Here is a 20,548-nt window from a genome sequence, read left to right as displayed (position 1 = left end):
ATGCTGTTATGGAGAGCACAAAGCACACCTATAGCTTTTAATTCAGTGAAAAACACGAAAATGAGACTTCACATCTTTTATGTTACCTGGATGGAGCTGGAACATATTCTTCTTAGTAAAGTATCTCAAGAATGGAAGAAAAAGTATCCAATGTACTCAGTACTAATGGAAGGAAAATGTATCTAGTGTACTCAATACTATTATGAAACCAATATATAATCACCTACAATTTCATATGAATGATAAAACAAAACTGTAGGCCAGAAAGAAAGAGGGAAGAGGTGGGAGAGGGGAGGAGGGGGAGGCTGGGAGGAGGGAGAGTATTTGGTGGGACCTCATCTATTGTGCATAATGCAATAGTACATTTTAAAACTATTAAGAGTATAAATGCCTTACCACAACAAATAAGTAAGTGAGGTGATGGCTATGTTAATAAGTTTGATGTAAGCTTTCCACATTGTATATCAAATCAGCACATTGTACCCCACAAATACATTAATGTACACAGTTATGATTTAATAAAACACATTTTAAAAACACGAAAGTGGTTCTAAGAAGAAGAGGAAACTTAATAAAAAGTAGATTTTAAAATCTGATACCTACATTCAAACTCTATCCCAACCACCTATAATTGTGTGATCATATACGTGTGACTTTACCATTCTAAATCTCAGTTTTCCTTTCCTTAAAAAATAGGCTGACACTTTAGAGATTTCTTTGACCAATAATGAGATGCTTTACGTAGGTAGAGCGTCTAGCACATAAAGGGCAGCCAATAAAGGCTGGTACCTCCTCTTTTGTTTGCTACCAGCAATGGAGAGAAGCACGCATGCAATATTGGTAACCTTGTACTTCACAAAGAGATCTCATCTATGCATTCACTATCATTGGATAGCCCCAACAAAGACAAAAGCATACACAATTTACAGTTCATTTCTACCTTCAAAACAGAGTATAATAATGGCTAACAAAAATGTCTGAACAATATGGGTTAGTCAAAACCACAGCTTCTTAAATCCCTGGGGGAAAAAATTGAGTGTTGTAAATATCTAGGACAAAGCTCAAGACAGGCTATTAAGGCTGTGGTTTGTTCCACAATGCTATGCATGCTCTGGCTTGCCTTTCAACAATCATTCCTATTAAATCATTTGTCTCTCTGACACATTTAATGAAGTCATGTTCACGATCAGTTTAATCATAGGATTTAGAATTGTACATATTTTGACAGGAAAGCTGTTTGTATAAACTGAAACATGCAGCAAATATATAATTGCATAAAATGTTCATTATGCTTTCAGTGTGACAATCCTTGGCTTGAATCTTTTTATGCATATTTAGTTATTTTTAAGGAAGACTGCTTTGGGTACCATTAAGGAAAAAGATTATTTTTAAGCAAAATCTATGCCAAGCAATTGGAGTAGTGAGCAATTAGAAACACAGCAAACTCTGAACCATATACTTTATCTGGAAATCTTTAAATTCTGGAGAAAGCATGCATCTCTAGCTAAATGTTACGTATCATTGAAATTGATTCTAATTATAGGCCCAAAAAGATAAACAAGAAAGAAAATCTGTTAAGAGAAGTCATCTATGAATAATATTTTCCTGGAATATTGATAATAAACTTCAGGTTTAGCTTCTAGCTAGTTATTTAATTACCCAACTAGTGGCTGAATAATCACACCTTCTATATTCTGAGACTTTTCAGGTGAGGTCAAGACACTTGGCTTTACTATTATAAATGATCCCCAGGCCCAATGTTATCAGGTCTCAGCACTAATTAGGAATGAGACTTACATCACTCTCATGACCTTCTCGAAGGTTGTATGTGAGGTCATGCTGAATGTCTTCCACAAATTTGTGAGCATATTCTGGGTAAAGGTCTAGCACTTCAAAGAGTCCTTTGAGGATGATGCACTGGAGATCACAGTAGGTTAAAGCCTTCACATCTGCATTGGTCTTGATCACTTGGTCCTTAATTGATAGGTTTGCTCCAATTAAATCCCCTTTCCCTAGAAACAGGGGAGACAGAGAGACAGAGAAAGAGAGAGAGAAGTAATTTTAACAAAGGAAACTTAGGACTGAAAAGCTCATTTCAGGCTTCGTTTCTTTGAGATTACACTGAAAGGAGAAGAAACTTTACCTGGGGCAGGACTTTTCCACTTTGGCATACAATGACATTATGCTTGAGCTTTAACTTTTGTTTTCTTAATGGCCACTTTGCTCCCTTTCATAAAGAATCAACAACCAATAATTGAACAACAACAAACACACTTATTTTGGAACGTTATTAGATGAAATGGCCCCCACTTCCCAGTCAATAATTTTTTAACTTCTGAATTTTTATTTTTTGTTGGGCTCAGCATTTGTGGGAGCCAAGTCCTGTTGAGGCCTATGGAGGAGGCCTCAATACAAGTCTGTGCTATTGGATTTGACAGTAGACAGAAACAAACTGAATCAACCATGAATACCTGAGATGGTCAGAAGAAGTTATGGCAGATCCAAAAAATGAGAATTTTTAAATTATTGGATTATATATAAGTATTCTCTTCAAATTAATATTAGATTTAAACTTTAAAATTGAGCTGATCTTGGCAGAAGAAAGACCAGACTATAATCTATATTTAAAAGCACTAGGAATAAATCGCCACACGGAGGGGTAGAATTCAAGTTTGATTTATTGTTTTCACCAGTATCACCAAACTTTGAAATTTTGTTGCTTGTGCATTGTGTTAGAAATCTAAATGCTGCTCAAAAACTCAAGGTTGGGGGAATGGATGCACGATGTAAATATGGCAAGATGTCTTGGATATTGCAAATTTTCAAATGGTCTCTTGGGGATAACTTATGACGCAGTGTCTTGTGTGATAAGCATTCGCGTTACTGTCAAGCAACTCGTGTTTGCGATACTTTAGGGCCATCACACTTCCATATTTTGGGTTGCCATGGTATGGCTATTTTGGTCACAATGCCACTAGCTATAAAAATAACAGCAAGAACTTGCCAAACCTGGCATCCCAGAAAGTATTCCAGTTTATTTATTCATTCAATGAATATTTATAGAGCACTGAGTATGTGTGCTAAACCTCAGGCTGAATCCTGGAAAACAGGTACTGGTAAATACCAAAATGGCTTCCACCCTCACTCATTTTGTAGCCTTATGGATATTTTACTGTCTACAATTAGGAGATTGGTTAAGTTTACAATTATTCTGAGTCTCAGTGTCTTTATTTCGGAAAGAAGAGAAATGTTTCTATCGCTCCTTATGGTCTCCATTTCTCAGAATTACACTACTGATCCTCATAAATCAGTTATTCTTTCACGGGGAAAGAAAAAGGTGAGAAGATGCATCTGCAAACCATCTGGGTTAGAGCTATAACTTATGTTTAATTATAGTTAGGCAGACTAACACCATCTGTGAAGAGAGCATTTACTGGTGTTTTATTTTCTTTTAAAACAACAATGAGGAAATTGGTGAGAAAAACACAATTACCTGGACATGAAATGAAGGTGTACAAGACAAATAAATTCTATCCCCATAACTAATTTCTGTTCCCATGACAACTGCCTCCCCAGGCATCAGATTAGAAATGTCTTTATGTATCGATTGGACACCAGAGTTGCTTGAATAAGTTTATGGTTTGACAGCTGTTTGCTGCTACTTCATCTTCATGACAACATTAATTCTTTTCATTGGCAGAGTGATCACACATTTAATATCTACAGATCAAAGGTGAAGCCATGTACTAAGTTTATCAAAATCAGTCTTGATTTGAATCGGCCCTGTAACATAATAATATCATAGGGAAAGTAAAAATAATTGATCTCCATTGAAATAATGTTAATCCCAGAGAGTAAATATTAATAATTTATCATCTTTGTTTGGGATTAGCCCCAATAACACTACATACCAGTGTTTAGAATGGTCAGATTACAATTTACACTTTTGATATATACACATCTTTTCACCAAAGATGTGAAAATATTAACCGGGGAAATCACAATTTGTGGAAGAACTTGGGGCCAGGAGCATAAAGCAATGAGTTAAAATCTTTTTACATAGTTATTTTAGCTATATCTAGTTTCTTTTTTGAATAATAATAAGATCCAATTAAATCATGTTTGATGAGCCATGGCAGTTACCTAGAAGCCATTAAGTTTGTACCTACTATGCTCCAGTGTCACGGACGATGCCTTCGTATTCTATTCTAAAAATTGTTGCTAGTTATCAACTTTAAAACTGCATCACAATTACAGAAAAACCCACATTATATCTGCTTCTATTGGTGCATTATTTTTGATTACATGAATATCAAACCACGTGATTCTGAAAAAAGTCTAGGTGCACTCTTTAAAATCAGGCTATGTCACTGGGCAGGCTATAATACAGTGGTACTAAGGAAACCCACTGACAAATATTTTATGATTTAAAGTTACATTCTTGAAATAAATTAGAATTGATTATCACTTCTAATTTAGAATCACAAAATGATAGGGTGACTGGCCTATATCTGTACAAAGTTGAGAAAAGGCCAAGAAGAGTGTTAAATTTTTCTCTTAAACACACACACACACACATAAGAAGCTTTACTCATTTATAAAGAACTGACTGAGTTGTTCGTAAACTCTTTTACTTGCTATTTCCTGCTTTTCTATTAAGGAGAGAGACATAAGAGGGAGAGTCAAGAACTGAGTCCAAACTTTGAAAAGGAGGCCTCTGAGAATGGCAAATAAAGTCAACAGGAAGCAATGAAATGTACATGGGCCTTTCACTGTACCCTAGTCTCCTTCTCTTTACCCCTAACTGGGATAATCATACTACCTTCCTGTGTTCAGGCTTTAAATCAAATAGCTTATAAACAACAGAAATTTATTTCTCATAATTCTAGAGACCAGTGAGGACCTCTTTCTGATTCATAGATAATGACTTCTCACTGTGCCCTCACATGGTAGAAATGGCAAGGCAGCTTTCTGGGCCTCTTTTATAAAGACACTAATTCCATTTATGAGAGCAGAGCCCTTGTGACCGAATCACTTCTGAAGGCCCTACCTCTTATCACCATCACACTGGAACTAAGGTTTCAACAGAAGGGACACATGTACTCAGAGCATCACACACACCAAACTAATAAGGTTTCAAGATTTAAATGGGATGACAACTATAACCCCCCCCCCCCGATTAGGGACTTATTAAATATTAGTTCTCTTTTGGCTTCCAAAATTTGATCTATCATGTAGCTTCCTAGTTAGAATCCAGTGACAATGGTGCTACAAGGATTAGACAGAATAATGGGTGTTGTTTTGGTATGAAAGAAGACTGAATACAAAGCCCAAAAACTGCGGTTAACTTTGGGAAAACAGAGAAAAGACCTTCCCTATCTGTCTCTCTGTGGTGTAAAAGTTTACATGAGACCTCATATGGGGAAATACAGTGCAACTAGTTGTTTGCAAATATTAAGTTCTCTAAAAATAAAAAGCAAAAGCAAAAATTTGACTCAGCCCTTTTTTATTAGCACAAATTCTAAACATTTGGTGTATTACCTTGGTGATCAAATTATACCCTGAGTTCATCTGTCCCTCATCATCACTGCCACCACCTTGCTCTAAGCCCCCTTCAGAGCTGTCACTGAGTTCAATTTCCACGAAGCAAAGATTTTGGCCATTTTATGTTCTATGTGTTTAGACCAGTACTTAACTTGTTCACAGGCCCTCCATAAATGTCAGCTGAATAAACCAAGAAATGAGAGTGGTTTTAAAAAGAGGCCCACATAAAATTGTTAATAGGAAATTGTTAACCTATATGCCATTTTTAGGCAGCTGCCCTTTAAACTTCAGTGAAGACTAATTATGTCTTAATATTTGGAATTAACTTTGTGGCGCAAAATTTTCACAAAAAAATTGTCTTAGGTTTTCTTTGGGGAAGTAAAAAGAACCTACAGTCACCTTGGCAGTATTAGGTTAATGACTGTTGTAAGAGCTTAGTCTTGAGACATAATCATTTTTGCTGTAACAGAGAAAAAACTTAATTTTTGTGTTTCCTGAATTAATTCTCCACAAAAAGAAATGTCCTCTTCAAACTGAGCAGCTATTTCACCAGGAGGCAGTGTCTATCACGATTAACAGTTTGGCTATAGGAATCAAAAATAACTGAGTTATTTTCTTACTATGTGACTTGGAAACGTTAACTAAGGTACAACTCATTCATTTCTAAAATGAGGACAATTTTTACACCACTAGATATTTTTATAAGAATTAAGTAATATGTTGCATATAACGCTTAGGCAAATTAAATACATATGAAGAATAATTCAGAGTCAACACATTTGTCTGTAATTTTCCTGCTTTCCGATAGCAGGTTTTTCTCCATTTCATCTTTTTAATTTATGCTGTAGAGTAAAATTTCATAGAAACTTTTCAATTCAGACCTACCAAGAATAGCCAGCACCATGCTGTCCTTAAGCACTTCCATGGAGCCGGAGCACACAAAGTAGATGGCCTGCAAAGCGTCCCCCTGACGCAGCAGATACTCCCCCGGAGCACAGAAAGAGGTTTTGATGTGGAGAGACAGAGACCTGAGGCAACCCCGGCTGGCACATTCAAAAAGGGACAACTGTAAGATCTCCTTGTTCAAGTGCATAGTGATGTCAGAACGCAGTTCATCTGGAAAGTCTTTCAAAAGCTGTCGGAGAAGATGAAGGAGGAAGTCAAATTGGAGTTAAGTGTAGTTTAATTGAATTACTTTGCAAGGCAGCAGGGATGTTTTCCCACTGTGTTCTACTGTTTGGCCAACTAGAGTACAGAAGAAGACACCTATATATGCGTAATCCAGGATTTTTCAGAGTCTGTGATCCCAATTATATGCTACTCAATAATCAGCTAATCATAAATCTAGAGAAACAGAACAACTTGATAAGAGACTTTGGCATGAAAACATAGAATCCATTGTCACTCAGTCACTGAGTCAAGACAAAAGATATGGGATTTGGCTCCCCTGGTGTTTCCTCTGTGGTCATGATCATACGAAGAGAGAAGAAACTGAATGACCACGTTACAAATGTTTGTTACTGGTTTGGCTGGTGGATTGATGGAATGGTTGGTTGATTTATAGGCTACCTTTTTCACAATGATAGTCTAAGGTGTTTACAATGTCTACAGATAACACCTTTGATAGATTTTTTTTACTTTATTGATTGTAAATATAAAGTTCTTTAAAGATAAAAATAAAGTATATGTAAATAAGGCATACACTAGCTTGATTAATATAATTATCCAAGATCACACCATTAACCTGTCATAAGAATTGTTTCCTTCAAAAAAGGGACCATGAGAGTGAAAATAAGGCAAACTGATTGAGTAACGTAGCAAGTCAATATAAAACACTTCTCAGTCCACAGTGGCATTATGAAAACACGAGACAAAGCAGATGAAAGGAGATGGATTAGGATTCATGAGGGCTTCAAAAATAAAGGGATTAAAAAGTTGCTAAAAGTGTTTTTCACTTTTGATACCTGCATGAACACATCCTGCTTTTCCTTTAGAATACGTGCTTTCTGTCTGATAATGTCAACATGAGAAATGAACATTACCTCATTTGAATCTATTCCATTGTTGACTGACCAGGTTGTTTGAAAATACTCAAGCATCCTCTGCTTGAGCTGTTGGGGCAGGTGATGGACACGGATAAAATCCTTCAGATCCTTAGTTCTCGTGTGGTAGAGGGACCATCTAGAGTACATCCTCTGTATGATTGCTGTCACATTCCCGAACACCAAGGCGTGCATCAAGGCTAGGAAGAACAACACAGCACATAACAGAAGAGAAAGGACGCTGGAGCCTGCTCCCTAAGTCTAAATTTACAGTCTATATTCTGGATCGCAGCCTGGATGTTGATGTGGCCACATTGATACGGCTAGTTTGGGGCAGCCACTTTGTCACAGGCTGCATCCTGAAGCAGTCATTTTGATTCCATATGGCTTGATCAGAATAAAAATTACTGAATTTTAAAAGTACTGAATGAGTTGCAAACTAGGCCCCTTTGGTCCACACATGTCTCTTAGCTACCATTCTGGTTATGACAAATTTTTATTTTGAACTCTGTACACATCTATGTTGTTTTAATAGTTATGATATATTAGTTTCAATAGTTTGAAAGATCAGCTAGAAAGTTATGGCTTGATTGTTTTAATTATAATAATAAATTTCAAATATTAGTCCATTATAATGGGTTAGCCTTTGTGGGAATTTTAGTCTCAACCTCCAAAGCCATCATTTAAAATTATTAGTTGTTTTAGAATATGAAATATTTTAATATGACTATGGAGGAAGTTGTTAGAAATGTCACTGAGGATTCCTGAGCACTCTCAAAATGAGACTAATATGGCTCTAATTCCCAACCCCACCATACTCTGCAGTCACTTTAATTTTAAGGGCAGTATCAGAAATTTCAAAACCTTTCAAGAAACAGATACGTTCACAGAGAAAAACTCCACTTGGAGTCACTGCTGCCATTCTGAGAAGCACCAACATAACACACACAAGGGCTCTCTGGAAAGTATCCAGCCATGGATGTCTGTTTCTCATAGGATGTGACTGGATATCTCTGGACAGCCTTTGAATACATGGGACTCCTGTTTCATTTGGGTTTGTCTGGCTGATAGTATTTAACTCCCACTTTCTCACAGAGCTTCCTCCTTCCCACTCTCTACTGACGAGTGATTTCCACTCACTCGTCAGTAGAGAGTGGAGCTGGCATGATCTATAGGCACCAGCAGATAGCTCAGGGAGGCCTCGCCCATACCTGGGGCTGAGAAGCTGAGAGAGATCTGTGAACCAGGTGTACTTAACGTTTGTGGGCAAATCAACTCAGTGACATTTGGATTTTAGCCCTGATCCCATCCTGGGACAGGACAGGCACTGAAGTAAGAAGTTCAGGGATTGGTGAAGTCATCTGTTTCAGTAATTTAGGATTAAGAAAAAAAACTAAAGATTTATTCTATTCATTTGTCTATCGGATCTAACAAAATGTCCCTGAATCAAAATCTCAGTGTCCAAGGAGCTATGTTAAAAGTTTCTTAGCATCAAAATGGATACAGTAGTGCAAATGTGTCAGCATCATTACGTCTGTCCTTCTGAACATTTCAGCACAGCCCCAGATCAAATTCTTTTTCTCCACACATGGATGAAGAATGATCAAACATTGGCATGTTAATTTCATTCTAGCCTAACACTGGAATTAAAAGTCTCTTCCAGGTTACATATCATAACTTCTCTGTGAAACAATGGTCTTTATTCCTATAAAAGCACTCACTTAATAACAAAGCTCATTATTTTGGAAAAGTTACTAGAGTAAACTTAAGGTCCAAATATAATAGGAAATATAAAGTTGCATACAGAATATGGACCTCATATCAGACAGGTCTAGATTTGAAGACAGGCTTTGCTACTTCCTAATTGTATGAATTTGGCAAGTTACTTAATTCCTTTACCTGAACTAATTTCCCATTTGTTAAATGAGTATATTAGTATCTTACTCATAGGGCTATGTCAAGATTTAAAGAGCTAATCTATGTATAAAAAACAGTGGCTGCTTAACTCATGTAATTTAGTTAAAAGTGTTATGAATTTTCAGCATACTCAAAGGAGTAAAATTTGGGGAAAATGACCTTGATGTAAAGTTTTCTGGCAACCTTTTCAATAGTGAAGAATGGCTCTTAGTGGGGAAAAAAGCTTCTTTATAAAAGAAATTCAAGAAAATTCAACAAACTCCTGCTGTATGTGAGTACATGCAAGCATATATTATTCCTAAACATTCAAAAATGAAGCATCTCCCAACAGGTCAAAAATATCCCAAGAAAAAATCTTTATCACTTAACAACTTAATGGTGCCTTATATTCTTTGTTAATTCTAAAGGGAAGTTCATTATTCTGTATTGTCCAAGAGCCACAGCAGTCATGATGCTTAAATGTTTTATTTGGAAGAGAGGATCTCTACGATAAACACTCAGCAAAGAAAAGAACTGATTCTGTTCCAAGTCAAAGAAATTAAATGTCTATTTAAGGCTCCGTTAATCTCCCTCCTGGCCAAGTGTGTGCAGTCCCTATGATCTTTAACAGTATACACCAATCTTTTCATGGAGATGAAACCAAGGGCAGAGAATAATTTTTTTCATTTATTTTAACCCTGTGTTTTCCTTAATTATGTATATAATTTTAACTTTCTTTTGCTTAATTATAATTTGTAAAGCACTTAAAGTAAGAGATACATACATTGAGTAATGTACATACATTGTACATTATCAATAAAATGAATTAATGGATTAATTGTAGCATTCATAAGCATTGCTGGAAAGTACTAGTCTATGTACCATAATTTCAAAGTCTCTTTTCTGCATAGAAAACTACTTCTAATTTAAATAGTTATAATATAAAACCGTGGCTCTCGCAGTGTTTCACTTTCCAAAATTATTATGGCCTTTCTGTCACCGGTTATCATTTTAGCCTGACAAAGAGTGTGTGTAACTGTCAGACAAAATCATCCCACCTGCTATGAAAGTTTGACTCAAGAACTTCTATATCCAGGTCAGTTTGGAAGCTATTGCTCACTGTTCTGTTATGTCTAGCAAATTTGATGTATATGATTCTTGAGTGTTAGACCTGCCGAATGTGTGCGAGTCTCTCTTTCTCTGTGTAGGAGTTTCGCACAGAATGTATTTTGTAAAATCTTATCTCAGTATAAGGTCCTTGAAGGAACCTCAAGAATTGGGATCTAAGATGAAAGCAAGCAGATCTCAAATGAAAGAATTTCATTTATAGGACAGCCTGGGGTTTTCATTCTTTCTCTTTCTTTCTCTTTTTTTCCTTCTCTTTCCCACTGGCTTTTCCTTTCCATTTTTCATTTCCCTTCCCCCTTCCCTTCCCTTTCTTTTTTCCTTACCAGAATTTTTCAGCACCATTGTTCTCCTGGAATATTATATCATTACTTATTTTTTTTTGTAGGTTTTTGGGTATGTTTTATTATTTATTTTTATTTTGGAATATCATTTTCTAGTGTGATATTATTATTTATTTTTATTTCAGAATATTATTTTTTGGTGTACTTTTATTATTTACTTATTTTATTTCAGAATATTTCTGAACACACTACTTCTCCTTAAGTGCTTTATGTATTATAATTAGGCAAAGCAAAGTTAAAATCATATACACAAACTTTGTTTACATATTTTGTCTTTCCTACAGATTAGGTCAAAGTTATAAGTGTGCCCTTTACCCAGACAGTGTGCACTGCACTTAATGATATAAATTTGCCCATCCCTCCTTCCCCCTCCCCACCCTCCACCTTGATTTTCATTGAGATTTACTTCCATAAGTTCACTTGTTTCTTTACAATTATTTTGCAGTGCTTTGGAGTCTATGTAGGGGCTGTTTTCTAATGATGTTAAAGGAGACCAGGACTCAGTTTTTGAGTAATCTTAGCTGCCCTCTTTCTCTCTTCCACCTACACCTTGCCCTGGAATTTTCCATTCTTTGTTACAAGTACACTGGATTATAGATGGCAGATGGCAGAGAAAACAGAGGGTGAGAAAGATTTTCTAAATGATGAATTTAAATGGCAGTGCAAAGATATCTTAGGAATACCCTGAATTCGTGAACACCATAAGTCATATAAGTCCCATAAAATTATGTGAGGGTAGTGTGTAGTGGGTGGGGGTATCCAAGGGAAACTTTGACGACTTCATAACAATAATACCTCACTTCAAGTGGTCATGTTCTCAGCGATGAGCCATCTTTACCAGGAAGCTTGATCAGACCTCCACGACTGAGTCCATGACCCCATCAATAGGGGCACATTCGTTAGGTAACTATAGACAGTCCCTCATAAGTATGACAGAAGAACTTTTAAAGACGCGGAGAAATCCCCAGTATATTTTGTTTTGTGGCAAAGTGAATATGTGTAGTTAGATCTAAATGTTTCAGGAAACAGAAGACTGAAAAGCCATTTTTTGGTAATAAGATTATATGTAATTTTAATTTCTATTTTGCAGTCTTTTCTAAATGTGCATTATAATAGCAGAAATGGTAATAAAAAAAGAAAGAAGATCATTTGCTTAAATACCTACTTTCATTATTAAGCTGTGAACTCCTCAAAGGAAAGCATCATATCTTAGTCATCTTTGTTTCTCCAGCACCTAGCACACTTCTTGGAATAATTTAAGTGTGCCATAAATATTTATGGAATGAAAGTGAATTTCTGATCATTTGGGACTTCCTTTAAATTGTTTTATAATAGTTAAGTGGTTTAAAAATGTACTTTGAACAGGTCAGCCCCAAACACATCCTTTCCACCCATCCCACTCCCCAAAGTCAAACTTTTAAAATATTTTCTTAGGCCTTCTTGTGGTTACCATCAACATCGTAGACAATATAATTTTACTCCTATTGCCAAACCTAAAACCAATCTTATATGAAAGACAACAACTTAACTACGACCAGGTTCTCAAAACGAATACTATTTTATCTCCTCTATTATAATAATTTTACAAGGTAGAATTCATATTAAAACACATATAGAAAGTTACACAAATATTTAATGTGTAGTTCATTGAGTTTTCTCAAGGCAAACATAGCTATGGAGTCACCTTCCCCTACCCTCCCATGTTAATAAACAAGATATTATCAGCATCCTGGAGGCCTCCTTGTGTCCTCTCACAGGTACTAATCACCCACTCCCCATGGTTATGAATTATACTATTACAATACAAAACTTTGCCTGCTATTGTACTTTCTCTAAAGAGAATCCCACAGTATGTAGCTTTTTGGGGTCTGGCTTCTCTGCTCAGCATTGAGATTATAAGATTTATACATGAGGTTGTATGATGTAAGAGTTGATTCAGTCTCATTAGTCTGTAGTTTGGCCTTGACAAAAGTTACTGACAGTTTACTTATTTATTATCTACAAAAGTATATTCTCTTATGAATAGACATTCTCTTGTTAATGGTATTTCCAGTTTGAGATTTTTAATAATACTCGTATTGGAATCTATGTATGTGCCTGTTGATATATAGGAATATATATATTCCTTTCCATTGGTTATATACCCGTAAGTGGAATTGTTGAGTCACAGAGTACAGGCATGGTCAGATTTGGTAGATATTGACAAAATTAGACCAATTGACACGCCTAACAAAAGTATAGGAGATATCAAGCTGTTCCATATATTTTTAAACCCTTTAAATGTACCATTTCGGTGAGTACAAAATGGTACCTAATTTTGGTTTTAATTTGGGTGTTACTAATGATAATGTTGAGTACCTTTTAATATGTATGTTATCTACTTGAGTATTAGAAATCTACTTCCAAAGTACTTTTGTAAACTTGTGCCCCTTTTGGGAGGTTGTCTGTTTTTTTCTTATTGATTTGTAAAAGTTCTTTTATATACTAGATGCGAGTCCTTTGCCAGATAAATATTTGCAAGTATCTTCTCCTATCCTGTGGCTTCTCTGTCTATGCTTAATCATCTATTTTGATAAAGAGAAGCTTGAAGTTCAATTTATCATTCTTTTCCTTTATTGTTGGACTTTTTGTGTTATGTATAAGAAACCTTTGCCAAATTCAAGGTCATGAAAATGTTCTCTTATATTTGCCAATTAGAAGCTTAATTGTTCTGCCTTTCATATTTAGATTAAAACTCATCCAGAATTAATTTTAATGAAGGGTTTTAAGAGGGATCAAAGGTATTTTCCAACATGTAGATATACATTTGACCTTGTAGATATGCAGGAACATTTATTGGAAATACCACTTGTGTCATACATAAAGTGACCATGTACATGAGAACTTTTTAAACTATTCCACTGGACTATTAGTCTATTCTTAAGCCAAAATCATGCTTTCTTAGTTATTGTAAATTTATAGTACATCTTGATATTTGTACCTCAAATCTTCCAATTTTGTTCTTTTTCATGATTGCTTTGACTAGTTTTATCTCATTTCTACTAATTTTTACAAACAGCCTGCCAATTTTAAAATACATGCCCACATCTCTTTGGATTTTTGTTGGGATTGCATTAAATATTCCAATTCATTTGTGGTATCTTTACAATGCTGAGTCCATCTCCACCACCCATTATTGTATATCCTGCCATTATCTTAAACCATTTGTAAATATTCTCACTAATGTTTAACAGTTTTCTGTTTAGAAGTATTTTTAGTTATATTAATTCCTACATATTTGATGTTTTTATAATTTTTACATTTCATTTTCTAACTCTGATTTTTGCATATTGATCTTGTATCCATCAACCTTCATGAATTTATGAATTCTAATAGTCACTTGAAACTATTAGGATTACTTCCTTGTTTTGGGTGTTTTCAAAGTTCACCTAGATTTAGTTAGGTATAGTTTTTAAATTATTTTTGCTTAATCTCTTTGTTTTATACTTTTTAGTATTCTTCTCACTTATCCGTGGTTTGTACACTCCAGAGTCACAGATGCCTGTATGGAAGTCTATATGTTATCTTAATTAGCAACTTAGTATCTATTTAAAGATAAAACCTGTGTAACTCACCTGGAAATTCTAATAGGTTCTCAGAGGGTACCTGGATTGGTCCACTCTGCAATTTTTCTCCCATTTCTTCTCACCCAGCCTCCATGTACCTCTGCTCTTGATAATTATTTGGCGTTTTGGCAGTTCCCCTTCTCATTTAACATTATAACTGCCAACTTTTGTAGTAAATACTATGTCCCTGCCATTAGCAATTTCATCAGCCTTGTATAAGGGTTCCCAATAAAATACCCTGGAATTAATTCTATGGTAATACACATTAACATTTTTTTTTTTCAAAAATAGTATATATTTCTAGAAATTAAGTATCATCAATTTATAATATATAATGAGATGGATATTTTATCAGAAGTTTGCCAGGTCTCAGGGAATCCTGGCATTTAAACTCATTAACCCTCTGTTGGCTTATGTTTTAACTGGGGTATTAATAATCACCATCTCATAATGTCATGAGAATTAAATGAATAAAGTGCTCAATATTGTGAGCTCTTATGATTAGTTCTTAGTGTTATGCAAGTAATTAGTTAATTAGGAAATATTAAAATGCAGGCATCATTTATTCTAGCCTGGAGTAATTTTCACAATAATACAGAATTATTTCCCATAAACACTAATCTGGGAAGCTTTCACTAATAAATTCAAGTCCGTTAGATGTCATTTGGCATTCAAATGCAATGGCTTCCTGTGCACTGCTTAACTCATCTAAATGTGTTACTGCCACTTACAAACGAGTACTGATTTTACACCATGATATTGCTCAATAAATACTTGACAAAAAAGTGATAAAATGACATTATCGGATTATTTCCTGTGTCTTTTGGCCTTGTGACTCATGTCACTCCTACCTGTAGTGAACAAACAGTAGGGAACAGATTATGCCTTATCAATTTCCAATTCAGGACCATTCACAATATAGTAAGTGGATCAAAAGAGAATAAGCTCAACTATCTAATGGATTTTTTCCAAACGTTAAATTAGTAGGCTTAAACTTTGATCATTAGAGCATTTCTAAAAATTTCCATCCAGAGTAGAAGAAACCTGGGCAAATATTAAGCAAGCCTAGACTGTGTTTCTCTGCAAAATGCTATGTTTTGCTAGGTTGAACGATAGGGCATCAAGGAGAATGGAAATTATATAAGTCATAATAATGGCTATGAAAAGGCCACTTGGGGGTTTGTCTAGCACATTGTAGCTCTTCAGAAAATGAGAATCCCAGGCCTCGGCTCCCTAGGCTGTCACTGATCTACATCAGCCAAGAGCCGGTTACAATCACTGCAGTCTCAGCATGCTGCTTCAGCAACTCTGCCACAGCACTGCCTTCCCAAGAAATTCTCACCGCTTCTGAACTTCCTAACTGATCTGGCACTTGGCACTTACTGCCCAATGTTGTTAAAACTCTTTCCACAAAGTTTCAAAGTAATCAGCCTATCTGCTATGAAGTGGATCACAAGCTCCTTGAGGGGAGGTTTGATTTTACACTTCTTAGGTTTTACTGGGTGCTGGACAACAATTTGCTTAACATCTCACACACTCATGTCTCAAGGAAGCCTGTAGGGGCCACCCCCTGTTATAAGGTTCAAAACTCTAAGTGATAGATGAAGGCCATTAAGAGAACATGTTACAACAGGCTTGGGGTGGGAGGAATACTGAGGGGCAGAAAATATTTATAGAACTCTGTTCTAAGAAGAATGCTTATATCATCCAAGTAGATGTCCACATCTCCTAATATCTCATGACTGCAGTGTTATATCAGCAAAGTTTTCCTTTCTGTATTTGAAGAGAGAAGTTAAGTATTCACTTGGGTTCAAACCTTGCCTCTTTTACTCATTGGTAGTATAGCACTGGAAAAGTGACTTTAATTCTCCATGCTTTAGATTTGTCATCTGAAAAATGTGGATAATAAAAATTTCAATCCTGTATCAGCTGGAAGGTTTAGAAAAGAGAAATTATACTAAATATTTCAACATTGGTAATTTATTATAGAGGATTGCTTTCCCTGGTATTGGAGGGCTGAATGTGCAAAAAGGAAGCAGAGAGGTAATGCGGACATCATTAATGGAGAAGGCATCGTCACCCTTAGAGCTTGGTACATAAAGGGAAGAAGTGGGGTTGTCAGAACATAGGAGAAGCCCAATGCCACCTCATACACACTCTGACTGTGTATGAGGTGGCACCCCCAACTAATACAGGGATTTCTGAAGCGGCCCAGTGATGCTGGCTCTGAGAATGCCTAAGGAGACTGGAAGCTGGGCCTGCTGTTGTTGCTGAAATGCCTGTTTCCACGTCAGGAACAGTGGGCACCCCGGAGCAGGCTGTCCCTTCTCCCTCCTCCTGCTGCCAGTCTCTACTTAGTGTGCTGTACTGGAAGAAATAACCAAAATCACTTGGCTACTAAGAATAAGGTTTATGGAATGCAAACACTGGTATTACAATGCAGAGTATAGAAGGGTACGTTTCGGGTCCAGAGAAAATGTTATAGTAACTTGACTATTTGTTAAATGGGAACAATTATGCCAATCCCATATATTTGTAGTTGAATTACTCAATTGTATTAGAGCATACAGTATTGTATTAGAGCATACAGCACACAGAATGAAGAGCAAAAGCAATTAGTATCTATTTATTTATTTATCGCACATTTATTATTTATGCTCACATTTATTATTTTTTTTTATTGTTGGGGATTCACTGAAGGTACAAGAAATCAGGTTACACTGATTGCATTTGGTAGGTCAAGTCCCTCTTACAATCGTGTCTTGCCCCCAAAAGATGTGGTACACACCAAGACCCCACCCCCTCCTCCTTCCCTCTCTCTGCTCTTCCTTTACCCCACCCCTCCCTCTTTTTTTCTCTCTCTGCCCTCCCCTTCTCCCATCCCCATTGGTCATTAATTGTCCTCAATCAAAACTGAGTACATAGGATTCATGCTTCTCCATTCTTGTGATGCTTTACTAAGAATAATGTGTTCCACTTTCATCAAGGTTAATACAAAGGATGTAAAGTCTCAATTTTTTTAATGGCTGAATAGTATTTCATGGTGTACATATACCAGAGCTTGTTAATCCATTCCTGGATTGGTGGACATTTAGGCTGTTTCCACATTTTGGTGATTGTAAATTGAGCTGCAATAAACAGTCTAGTGCAAGTGTCCTTATGATAAAAGTATTTTTTTCATTCTGGGTAGATGCCCAGTAATGGGATTGCAGGATCAAATGGGAGGTCTAGACTGAGTTCTTTGAGAATTCTCCATACTTCCTTCCAAAAATGTTGTATTAGTTTGCAGTTCCATGGGCAGTTTAAAAGTGTTCCTTTCTCTCCACATCCATGCCAGCATCTGCAGTTTTGAGATTTTGTGATGTGGGCCATTCTGGGGTTAGATGGTATCTCAGGCTAGTTTTGATTTGCATTTGCCTAATAATTAGGGATGAGGAGTATTTTTTCATATGTTTGTTAACCATTCGTCTGTTTTATTTAGAGGAGGTTCTATTCATCTCTCTTGCCCATTGATATATGGGATTGTTGGCTTTTTTCATGTGTATTAATTTGAGTTCTCAATAGATCCTAGTTATCAAGCTTTTGTCTGATTCAATATAAGCAAATATCCTTTCCCATTGTGTGAGTTGTCTATTTGTTTTGGTTGTTGTCTCCTTAGCTGTACAGAAGCTTTTTGGTTTAAGTAAGTCCCATTTGTTTATTTTTGTCGTTGTTGCAATTGCCAGGGCAGTCTTCTTTTTCTTCAAATTTGTGTCATCCTGTATTTATTGGGTTATCGAGGAACCTATAAAAACTTTCAAAATCATGTTGTCATTAGGCTCACAATTTTCATTCATAGATAACTGATGATTTACACTTCGGGGTCTATAAATACTATCCTTTTGGGGGTCTTTGATGATTCACTCTTCGGAGTCTATAAATACTTTCCTAACATTATCTTTCTTTTCTTTCCCAATAAATTATTAGAAAATTATTCTAGATTCCATTGCCTTACTTGCCACACCATTCAGTATTTTTATTTTTATTAAATCATAGCTGTGTACAGTAATGCAATCATGGGGTACAATGTGCTGGTTTTATATACAATCTGAAATATTTTCATCAAACTGGTTAACATAGCTTTCACGGCATTTTCTTAGTTATTGTGTTAAGATATTTATATTTTACATCTAGTAAATTTCACATGTATCCTTGTAAGATGCACCACAGGTGTGGTCCCACCAATTACCTTCTCTCCACCCATCTTCCTCCCTCCCTTTCCTTCCCTCTCCACTTTCCCCTTGTTCTTGGGCTATAATTAATTGGGTTATAGCTTTCATAAGGAAAGCTGTCAATTGGTTTCATAGTAAGACTGAGTACATTGGATACTTTTTCTTCCATTCTTGAGATACTTTGCTGAGAACAGTATGTTCCAGCTCCATCCATGTAGCAGTTTTCTTCAGGAAGTCTTTCCCAAGGCTGATATTGTCCAGTGTTTTTCCTATGCTTTCTTTGAGGATTTTTATTGTTTCGTGCCTTAAATTTAAGTCCTTTATCCATCTTGAATCAATTTTTGTCAGTGAAGAAAAGTATGGGTCCAGTTCAGTTTTTTACATGTGGATATCCAGTTCTCCCAGCACCATTTATTGACTAGGGGGTCTTTCCCCCAAGGTATGTACTTGTTTGGTTTATCGAAGATTAGGTGGTTGTAAGATGTTAGTTTCATTTCCTGGTTTTCTATTCAATTCCAAATGTCTATGTCGCTATTTTTGTGCCAGTACCATGCTGTCTTGACCACTATGGCTTTGTAGTACAACCTAAAATCTGGTAGGCTGATGCCCCTGGCTTTGTTTTGTTAATAAGAACTGCCTTAGCTATATAGTTTTTTCTGTTTCCATACAAAATGAAGAATCATTTTTTCCAAGTCTTGAAAGTATGATGTTGGTATTTTAATAGGGTTGGCATTGAATCGGTAGATTGCTTTGGGAAGTATATACTTTTAACAATGTTGATTCTTCCCAGCTGTGAGCATGGTGTGTTCTTCCATTTGTTAATATCTTCTGGTATTTCTTTTCTTAAGATTTCATAATTTTCTTTATAGAGGTCCTTCACCTCTTTTGTTAGGTATATTCCTAGGTATTTGATTTTCTTTGAAGCTATGATGAAGGGAGATGTGTCCTTAATTTGCCTCTCATCTTGACTGTTATTGCCATATACAAAGGCTACTGACTTGTGGACTTTGATTTTATAACCTGAGACATTACTATATTTTTTGATGACTTCCAGGAGTCTTGTGGTTGAGTCTTTGGGGTTCTCTAAGTATAAGATCATATCATCAACAAAGAGGGAGAGTTTGACCTCCTCTGCTCCCATTTGGATGCCCTTTATTTCCTTGTCTTGCCTAATCATGTTGGCTAGAATTTCCAGCACTATGTTGAATAGTAATGGTGACAGAGGACAACCATGTCTGATTCTAGTTCTAAGAGGAAAAGCTTTCAGTTTTACTCCATCCAGTAAAATATTAGCTGTGTATTTGTCATAGATAGCTTTGAACAGTTTAAGAAATGTGCCACGTATGCCTATACTTGTCAGTGTTCTAATTAGAATAGGATGCTGGATTTCATCGAATGCTTTTTCTGCATCTATTGAGAGGATCATATATTCTTTGTTTTTGCTTCTGTTAATACAGTGGATAATGTTTATGGACTTGCGTATGTTAAACCAGCCTTGCCTCCCTGGGATGAAACCTACTTGATCATGATGTATGACTTTTTTGATGATAAGCTGTAATGTATTGGCTAGAATTTTGTTGAGAATTTTTGCCTCTATATCCATTAGTGAAAGTGGTCTGAAATTCTTTTTTTTTAGTTGGGTCTTTTCCTGGTTTTGGTATCAGGGTGATGTTTGCTTCATTGAATGTGTTGGGGAAGATTGCTTCCTCCTCAAATTTTTGAAATAATTTCTGTAGTACAGGAATAAGCTTTTCCTTGGTTTGATGGAATTCTGGTGTGAA

General features: G+C 35.9%; 1 protein-coding gene across 1 annotated transcript in view; it reads right to left on the bottom strand.

Annotated features, from left to right (window-relative positions):
- KCNH8 (potassium voltage-gated channel subfamily H member 8) overlaps positions 1–20,548 on the bottom strand; it is a 395,301-nt gene that overhangs the window by 64,540 nt on the left and 310,213 nt on the right. Inside the window, exons 9-11 of the mRNA XM_003781732.1 lie at positions 7,587–7,786; positions 6,430–6,679; positions 1,798–2,012 (exon numbers count right to left, since the gene is read on the bottom strand). Coding sequence (XP_003781780.1) covers positions 1,798–2,012; positions 6,430–6,679; positions 7,587–7,786 — 665 coding nt within the window. The remainder of the gene's footprint in view (positions 1–1,797; positions 2,013–6,429; positions 6,680–7,586; positions 7,787–20,548) is intronic.

Source organism: Otolemur garnettii, unplaced genomic scaffold (genome assembly GCF_000181295.1).
Source record: "Otolemur garnettii isolate 467f Iridium unplaced genomic scaffold, OtoGar3 scaffold00002, whole genome shotgun sequence".
NCBI classification, from domain to species: Eukaryota; Metazoa; Chordata; class Mammalia; order Primates; family Galagidae; genus Otolemur; species Otolemur garnettii.
This window is presented reverse-complemented; position numbering and strand designations above follow the sequence as displayed.